General features: G+C 43.5%; 1 protein-coding gene across 1 annotated transcript in view; it reads left to right on the forward strand.

Moving 5' to 3' along the window:
• Positions 1 to 9,078: 9,078 nt before the first annotated feature.
• onecut3b (one cut homeobox 3b) overlaps positions 9,079 to 10,000 on the forward strand; it is a gene marked incomplete at both ends in the record, with an annotated part of 51,613 nt that continues 50,691 nt past the window's right edge. The window contains one exon of the mRNA XM_079819383.1: positions 9,079 to 10,000. This exon is cut by the window's right edge and continues 114 nt beyond it. Within this exon, the coding sequence (XP_079675509.1) occupies positions 9,079 to 10,000 (922 nt within the window).

Raw genomic sequence — 10,000 nt, forward strand, 5'->3', positions numbered from 1 at the left:
AAGCAAACCAATCGCTGGGCTAAAGCAACCCAATCGCTAGGCTAAAACAACCCAATCGCTGGGCTAAAGCAACCCAATCGCTGGGCTAAAGCAACCCAATCGCTGGGCTAAAGCAACCCAATCGCTGGGCTAAAGCAAACCAATCGCTGGGCTAAAGCAACCCAATCGCTGGGCTAAAGCAAACCAATCGCAGGGCTAAAGCAAACCAATCGCTGGGCTAAAGCAAACCAATCGCTGGGCTAAAGCAAACCAATCGCTGGGCTAAAGCAAACCAATCGCTGGGCTAAAGCAAACCAATCGCAGGGCTAAAGCAAACCAATCGCTGGGCTAAAGCAACCCAATCGCTAGGCTAAAACAACCCAATCGCTGGGCTAAAGCAACCCAATCGCTGGGCTAAAGCAACCCAATCGCTGGGCTAAAGCAACCCAATTGCTAGGCTAAAACACCCCAATCGCTGGGCTAAAGCAACCCAATCGCTAGGCTAAAACAACCCAATCGCTGGGCTAAAATGACCCAATAGCTGGGCTAAAATGACCCAATAGCTGGGTTAAACCGACCCAATCGTTGGGTTAAACTGACCCAATCGCTGGGCTAAAACGACCCAATCGCTGGGCAAAAACAACCCAATCGCTGGGTTAAAACGACCCAATCGCTGGGCTAAAACAACCCAATCGCTGGGCTAAAACAACCCAATCGGTGGGCTAAAATGACCCAATTGCTGGGTTAAAACGACCCAATCGCTGGGTTAAAACAACCCAATCGCTGGGCTAAAACGACCCAATCGGTGGGCTAAAATGACCCAATTGCTGGGTTAAAAGGACCCAATCGCCGGGCTAAAACGACCCAATCGCTGGGCTTACACGCCCCAATCCCTGGGCTAAAACAACCCAATCGCTGGGCTAAAACGACCCAATCGCTGGGCTAAAACAACCCAATCGCTGGGCTAAAACGACCCAATTCCTGGGCTAAAACGACCCAATCGCTGGGCTAAAACGACCCCATCGCTGGGCTAAAACAACCCAATCGGTGGGCTAAAACGACCCAATTCCTGGGCTAAAACGACCCAATCGCTGGGCTAAAACGACCCAATTCCTGGGCTAAAACGACCCAATCGCTGGGCTAAAACGACCCCATCGCTGGGCTAAAACAACCCAATCGGTGGGCTAAAACGACCCAATTCCTGGGCTAAAACGACCCAATCGCTGGGCTAAAACGACCCCATCGCTGGGCCAAAACAACCCAATCGCTGGGCTAAAACGACCCAATTCCTGGGCTAAAACGACCCAATCGCTGGGCTCAAACGACCCAATCGCTGGGCAAAAACAACCCAATCGCTGGGTTAAAACGACCCAATCGCTGGGCTAAAACAACCCAATCGCTGGGCTAAAACAACCCAATCGGTGGGCTAAAACGACCCAATTGCTGGGTTAAAACGACCCAATCGCTGGGTTAAAACAACCCAATCGCTGGGCTAAAACGACCCAATCGGTGGGCTAAAATGACCCAATTGCTGGGTTAAAAGGACCCAATCGCCGGGCTAAAACGACCCAATCGCTGGGCTTACACGCCCCAATCCCTGGGCTAAAACAACCCAATCGCTGGGCTAAAACGACCCAATCGCTGGGCTAAAACAACCCAATCGCTGGGCTAAAACGACCCAATTCCTGGGCTAAAACGACCCAATCGCTGGGCTAAAACAACCCCATCGCTGGGCTAAAACAACCCAATCGGTGGGCTAAAATGACCCAATTGCTGGGTTAAACCGACCCAATTGCTGGGTTAAAAGGACCCAATCGCCGGGCTAAAACGACCCAATCGCTGGGCTTACACGCCCTAATCCCTGGGCTAAAACAACCCAATTGCTGGGCTAAAACGACCCAATCGCTGGGCTAAAACAACCCAATCGCTGGGCTAAAACGACCCAATCGCTGGGCTAAAACGACCCAATCGCTGGGCTAAAACGACCTAATCGCTGGGCTAAAACGACCCAATCGCTGGGCTAAAGTAACCCAATCGCTGGGCTAAAACTGGTTGGTTCAAACAAATGAACTTTTATGAGTATTTAGAAAGTTCTTTTTCTTTTTTGTTCTCAAAACTAACACATTTTAAGTCATCTGAACTCTTTCATTGTTTTGAGTTTTATCAACTTGTTTCTTTTAATTTAGACTAACTAAAATTTATCTGAAACTGGGCTGGGATTTCTATTTCCCAGCATGCTTTGCCATGACACTCGAAAGGGAGAGTAAATGCCCATATTACGTGTCATATTATGATTTTTTTTTTTTGCAAGATTAACGTTAAGTGTGAGATTTATGCCAGTTTCTGTTATGTCGGGTTTAGGGTTTCCATGAGGAACAGAAATAAAAAAAATAAAAAAATGAAATGTTGTGCATGCATCTCACTGAAATAATGAGGAATGAAATGGTGACACAGTTCCTTTAGTGCGTGATGCTTCACACTGGAAATGGAAGGTCAAGTCCAGTGCATTGCATTGTGGGAAACAGCATCACACACACACACACACACACACACACATCTGAAATCTGCACGAGTCAAACTGGGCCAGAGCTTCTGATCTCATTGTGTTTCCATAGCGATTCCAGATATTTTGGTCCTAATAAATTCACACAGAGCACAGAAAACACTCCTCAGCTGGAGGAAGAGAGGAAGAAGTGAAGAAGTGAAGAAGTGAAGGAGAACGAGAGAGTTTGGCATTCAGTGCTACTGTAGAATAGAGATGAGACAGAGCTGGAGATCAATATCCATTCTCAATATCCTCACAGTGTGTGTGTGTGTGTGTGTGTGTGTGTGTGTGTGTGTGTGTGTGTGTGTGTGTGTGTGTGTGTGTGTGTGTGTGTGTGTGTGTGTGTGTGTGTGTGTGTGTGTGTGTGTGTACTAGTGTTTATGTGGGCACATGAGTGCTCAAATTCACAAGTATTTCCTTGATCTGTTTTGAGGAGGATATTGTGTGTGTATTTAAATGTGTGTGTGTGTGGTTGTGTGTGGGCATGTTTTTGTGAAATATCAGGACACAAATGTGTATAATGACATGGGTATTACAAAAAGGGGGTGAAATATGAGGACGTTCCCCATGTCCTCACTTTTCAAAATGCTTATAAATCACAGAATGAGGTTTTTTTCACAGAAAGTGAACTGCACACAGTGAACACAGTGTGCGTGTGTGTGTGTGTGTGTGTGTGTGTGTGTGTGTGTGTGTGTGTGTGTGTGTGTGTGTGTGTGTGTGTGTGTGTGTGTGTGTGTGTGTGATGGGTAGGTTTAGGGGTAGGGTCAGTGTGTGTGTGTGTGTGTGTGTGTGTGTGTGTGTGTGTGTGTGTGTGTGTGTGTGATGGGTAGGTTTAGGGGTAGGGGCAGTGTGTGTGTGTGTGTGTGTGTGTGTGTGTGTGTGTGTGTGATGGGTAGGTTTAGGGGTAGGGGCAGTGTGTGTGTGTGTGTGTGTGTGTGTGTGTGTGTGTGTGTGTGTGTGTGTGTGTGTGTGTGTGTGTGTGTGTGTGTGTGTGTGTGTGTGTGTGTGTGTGTGTGTGTGTGTGTGTGTGTGTGTGTGATGGGTAGGTTTAGGGGTAGGGGCAGTGTGTGTGTGTGTGTGTGTGTGTGTGTGTGTGTGTGTGTGTGTGTGTGTGTGTGTGTGTGTGATGGGTAGGTTTAGGGGTAGGGGCAGTGTGTGTGTGTGTGTGTGTGTGTGTGTGTGTGTGTGTGTGTGTGTGTGTGTGTGTGTGTGTGTGTGTGTGTGTGTGTGTGTGTGTGTGTGTGTGTGTGTGTGTGTGTGTGTGTGTGTGATGGGTAGGTTTAGGGGTAGGGTCAGTGTGTGTGTGTGTGTGTGTGTGTGTGTGTGTGTGTGTGTGTGTATATAACAGCACAAATGTTTAATATTAATGCATATGCATGCAAATCTGCAGTTTTCGATATAGCTGTATTTTTAATGTCTCTTTGCAAGAGAAAGAAAGAAAAGAAAAATGCAAAATGGACCATTTCTCTCTCTCTCTCTCTCTCTCTCTCTGTAGAATTGATCGACTATTCCTTCTCAATCCATCTCTCTGTCTGTTTCTTAGCAACCGGTTCGCCAATGAATTTCAGGCCTGGGATGTTTTATTATTTCATTTATTTATTCATATTTATTTATTTTACAAAAGATGCTTCACGCGTGTGTTCGGGTTGATAATAAAGGCGCATGTTTGGACTGCTAAAGAGCAGCTCCAGGGCAAAAGTCACCGATAGTCATCAACATTCATATTTCATAATGTGCAGAGGAGAAGAAAAGCCTGTAGGATCAATCGAGTGTCATGTTCATCTCCAAATGTCACGCGTTTGAAGAGCGTCATGATCTAAAAAACACACGCGTTCGCATTGCATCACATTTATTTATTTGATGTAGGATCCGTTTGAGTTCTGTACTATTTGATAACACACACACACACACACACACACACACACACACACACACACACACACACACACACACACACACACACACACACACACACACACACACACACACACACACACACTTCATATTGCATCGAAATAATACCATAAACACGCAATATTTTGACGCATTTGAAGGCTTTTGTCTCATCGATTTCTGCCACGGTATGAATTATGAATTTATGCAGAATCTTCTGTAGGCCTGCATGATGTTGTCTTCATTATGATTTTAATATCAGCCCTTTCTCACGATGATATTAAGCAAATGCATTTCACTCAAATAAATATGCGCTGACACAAAATAAAACGCACGCGCAAAAATAAAGAAGATAAATAAAACTTTTTTTAATGCAAACTTAATATTTTGACAAATTTCGTTGTGTGATGAAATTGGATATTTATATACATTACATACTAATCATCATCATTGTTGTATCTTATTAACATTAATATTAATAACTAATTCTAACTTTACCTCTTTAATGTATTTTCAGTGATTTCTTTTTTGAGATTTCTACCAGAAATATTTAAATTAAATACTTCAAGAATACCCTTTTAATATAGAACGTTAACTGCAATGCTTAATATAGCATAATCTGTTTTCTTCTGATGATTCTCCAATTGTTATTTTTCTGTCTGACGAATTTTGATGAATTAAAAAAAAAGCTGCAGATTGTGCGCGCGCTCGTGTCGATCCGGTTCCGTCTGATTTCGTGTTTCTGGAGGTTTATTTGCCGCGTAAGACCCAAAATCTGTGTATTCCCATTGACCTAAAGGCTATCGATTACCGATCGCATCGATACAGGAGCGCGCGGGGCGTCTGTCTCTCCTCAACATCACACAGCTGATCTGAGATCAGGGCAAAGAGTTCAAACCCCGGATTATTACACATCCTCCGAGATATTATGAGTGCAAAACACTGGAGGAGGCATTCAGCAGACTTCATTTTCCCGCGTAATATAAGCTCAAAACATTTGAGATCAATGACAAATTTAAAAAAAAAACGTAAATCTCTGTAAAATGTATTTACTATATTTAACCAACATCTGATATTTGAGGGGAAATGGTGTTTATTAACAATAATGCAACAACTCGTTTTATCAGCTGTTATGATATAATCATAGTGATAATAAATTCCAAACCATTTCTATAAAATTAACACGCTATCACTAAAATATCAGATATTTTTATTAGAAGATATATGTGCAAAAAATCATAACGACTGTGAAATATTATGAAAGTCGCACTTTCTCTGATAATGTGTGTCTAATCAATAACCGGGATCATACAAAATAGCTAAAAGTTCAACAAAAAGATCAAATCAAGTCACATTTTAGCCTATATTGTGTTTTATATTTTTATACAACATAACTTTTTTTAGTCAATAGAAACGTTTACTATATCTAATAAATCATGGCTTATAAAATAAATAAACACAAGAGTAAATTAAATGAGCATATATACGACATTTTACGAATTTATAATCACAATTATTAAAGAAAAATGGGGTATTAATGATCATTAATAAATCTGTTAAATGCAAACATATTTTAAACATGATTTCCTTTATACAGTGTAAATTACTAAATAAAAATGCAACTAAAACAGGCTCACAAATAGGCAAAAATGTCATAGTTTAGGTTAATAAACTAATATTAACTAGATGATTTGTACATTATATCTCTGTAAGAAGTCGCCGCTTCTAAACAAATGATAAACAGAACATTTTAATAAATGCATTTAAAATAATGTTTCACGCTGCGCTCGTGCACAAATGCACGCTCCTGTTTGCATGTGCATGTGTTCTGATTTTTGTGAATAAATGCATAAGTTGTGCATTGCATAAACTCATAAACACTCACTCTTAAACTCTTGAAGCGCGCGCGCGCTCGCGCTCGCCGTGCCGGTGGGTGAATTAAAGGCTCGCGCTCGCGCACATCCATCACGCCGGTGGTCAGGCCGCCGATACTGAAGCTCCAGAGCCGCTGCGCCGCGCGCACTAACCGATTCACCGCTGGCTCGAGACGCGTAATTTATTTCCGATAGAAGTGCGCATCAATAGAGGGACATTAAAGCGAGGAGACAGAGCTCTCGTGTGTGTGTGTGTGTGTGTGTGTGTGTGTGAGACAGCCCTAAAGTGAGGACATTACTTCTGCAGGCCTCGCGCTCATCTGCACACAGAGAAACGCGCGCACATCAACACTGGTGCTATATTCATAATTCAGATACAAATACGCGTCATTTAGTCGCATCTCAGTCAAGCAGTCAAAAATATAATGCATGCATTCATTTAGTGTGAATCAAATGATGTTGCACAAGCGAAAAAAAGTCCGATCAGCCAGAAAGAACTCTTCACGGTAAAATGCATGCTTTTAATAATTGCTTTATTAAATTACAGAGCTCGAAAATATTACATTCAATTACAGTTTCAACAAATAAAATAATAAAACGAATAAATGGCCTTTATTAATGCAACCAAATGAATAAATAAAACCGGTAATACTTTATTTTACAGTCCTTTTTTTTTTTTTTTTTTTTTTTTTACATATTTGCCGTATATGCATAATTACACGCAACTAACCCTATAGCAAGTACACTCTAAAAAATGCTGGGTTAAAAACAACCCAAGTTGGGTTGAACATGGACTAACCCAGCAATTGGGTTGTTTGAGCAAAAATTTAATTGCTGGGTGAGTCTATGTTCAACCCAACTTGGGTTGTTTTTAACCCAGCATTTTTTAGAGTGTACATAAATATTATTCAGTACTTAAATATATAACAATGACCGCTTAAAATAAAGTGTAACCCAATTTATTTAACATTAACATTTTTACACGTTAGTAATAATTGCATGCAAACCCTAACCCTCTCAGTAGTTAATATATTACTCAGTAGCCTACTTAAATATAGAATTACACTGACACCTTGTGTAACGCGTATCACGTGTTGCATGACTTACTATAATAATTGTGCATAATTGCATGCTAAACTAAATGCAATCCTAACCCTGTGTAGTTACTAAATACATAAGTGTATAATCACAGAACACGCTTATAGTAAAGTGTAAGTAAGAGAATGAGTGTGTGCAGTATACCTGTGTGTCCGCGGCTGCTCCTCCACGCGTCGCGTTCTTTCTTCTCTGCAGCAAAACTTTCTGACCTGTGCTCCCCCTCAGCCCGGGTCAAAAAACATCATTAATCAGCGTCAGTCAATATATCGAGCAGATTTATCAATGACCACCCAAAAGGAAGCACGTGCATTCGTGCCCGCGCACAGGACAGCCGACGGTCACCAGAGCAGCTTTAACCTCACGCATAAGCGTTAGTTCGCGCGACAGAAAATATATTTAATAATTATATTATATTATTTGGTGACTGTAATATTAATAGAGCATCAAAATAATTGCACATTTTCAAAAGAAGCAGTTTTGGTTAAGAAGAGTAGGCTTATACAGGCCTTTATTTATTATATTGCATGCAAACGTTTATAATTGTAAATAATTGCATGCAATATATTAGATATTGCATAAATACAGTCTAAAAAATGCTGGGTTAAAAATAACCCAAGTTGGGTTGAAAATGGACTAACCGAGCAATTGGGTTGTTTTAACCCAGCGGTTGGGTTAAATGTGTGCTTAAAACAACCCAATTGCTGGGTTAGTCCATTTTCAACCCAACTTGGGTTATTTTTAACCCAGCATTTTTTAGAGTGTATGATGTTATAATCTTTTGTTTGAATATTGGAAACATTCATAAAAAAAAAGGACATTTCAGATCAGATTAATGATATAAAACAATATTCATATAAAGGGTATTATATATTAACCTAATAAAGGTAACACTTTATTTTAAGGTGAATGCACGTTATATACACTCTAAAAAATGCTGGGTTAAAAACAACCCAAGTTGTTAGGTTGTTTTAACCCAGTTAAATGTGTGCTTAAAACAACCCAATTGCCGGGTTAGTCCATTTTCAACCCAATTTTGGTTGTTTTTAACCCAGCATTTTTTAGAGTGTAGTAATAACAGTAAATTAGGTAACACTGCATTACACGCAACTATAACTCTAATCCATGCAGTTGATTATTATTACTCAGCACTTAAATGTATAATTACTGTGTAACAAAGACACCGTAAATTATGCATAATTAAAAGTAACTAATTCCAAACTCAACCCTAACCGTAACTAAGTACGTGTAGTTAATTAACACCACACAATACATTAGTGTTTGTGTAATGTAATCTTAAAATGAAGTGTTCCCAAAATAAATAATTCATGCGCTTTATTTGTTTTAGGAGAGAAAGTGAACTTACACTCACCGCTGAGAGTAGAACAGACGAGACTTCAGTTCAGCACCGAGGCCAGCGCACACACACACACACACACACACACACACACACGGATGCGCGCTCTCGTTCAAAGACAGACGCGCGTCCCGCCTCTCAGCAGAAGCGCCGCCGCGCAGCGAATGAGCCACACGCGCACGGAACGCTCAGCGCGCAGGAGCGAGCCGCGATTTGAACCAGGACAAAAGCCTCGGCGCACCGCGCTGGACCGACTGCGGACTGTTTGAGATCGATGGATTGGTTTTGAAATCGTTGCGGGTGTTTTTGTGCAGGACTTCCCTTCCCTTTCAACGATGGAGCTCACGATGGAAAACATTGGAAACATGCACGGCGTCGCGTCGCACTCCCAGGCGGGGGACTTGATGAATTCCTCGCACGGCAGGCCGTCGTCGGCTTCCCACCGGAACTTGGTGTCCCACGGGCGCTCGGCGATGGTGTCCAGCATGGCTTCGATTCTGGAGGGCGCCGGTGAGTACCGGAGCGACCCCGCGCTCTCCGGACACCTGCATCCGGCCATGACCATGTGCGAGTCCGGCATGAGTTTGTCCAACACGTACACCACCCTCACGCCGCTTCAGCACCTGCCACCCATCTCCACGGTCTCCGACAAGTTCCATCACCCGCACCCGCACTCGCATCACCACGCCGCCGCGCACCAGCGCCTCGCCACCGGCAACGTCAGCGGGAGTTTCACCCTCATGCGCGACGACCGCGGCCTGGCTTCCATGGGCAACTTGTACGGCCACTACCCCAAAGACATGTCCGGCATGGGCCAGCCGCTGTCCCCGCTCTCCAACGGCCTCGGTTCTCTGCACAACTCCCAACAAGCGCTCTCCGCCTACGGGCCCGGCGCGCATCTCCCCAACGACAAGATGCTCTCGCCGGGCGGCTTCGAGTCCCACGCGGCGATGCTTTCGCGAAGCGAGGAGCATCTCGCGCGGAGTTTAGGCGGCCATGGGCACGGCATGATCTCCAATCTGAACGGCATGCACCCCCACAGCCACCTGCACTCGCAGCCGAACGGGTCCATGCTGGCCGACAGAGAGCGGCACGGCGCCGGGGCCGCGCAGAGCGGCGGCGCGGGGCAGGTGGAGGAGATCAACACCAAGGAGGTGGCGCAGAGGATCACGGCCGAGCTGAAGCGATACAGCATACCTCAGGCCATTTTCGCCCAGAGGATCTTGTGTCGGTCCCAGGGAACCCTGTCGGACCTCC

Source organism: Gobio gobio (assembly GCF_949357685.1).
Source record: "Gobio gobio genome assembly, chromosome: 6".
In the NCBI taxonomy this organism is placed as follows: domain Eukaryota; kingdom Metazoa; phylum Chordata; class Actinopteri; order Cypriniformes; family Gobionidae; genus Gobio; species Gobio gobio.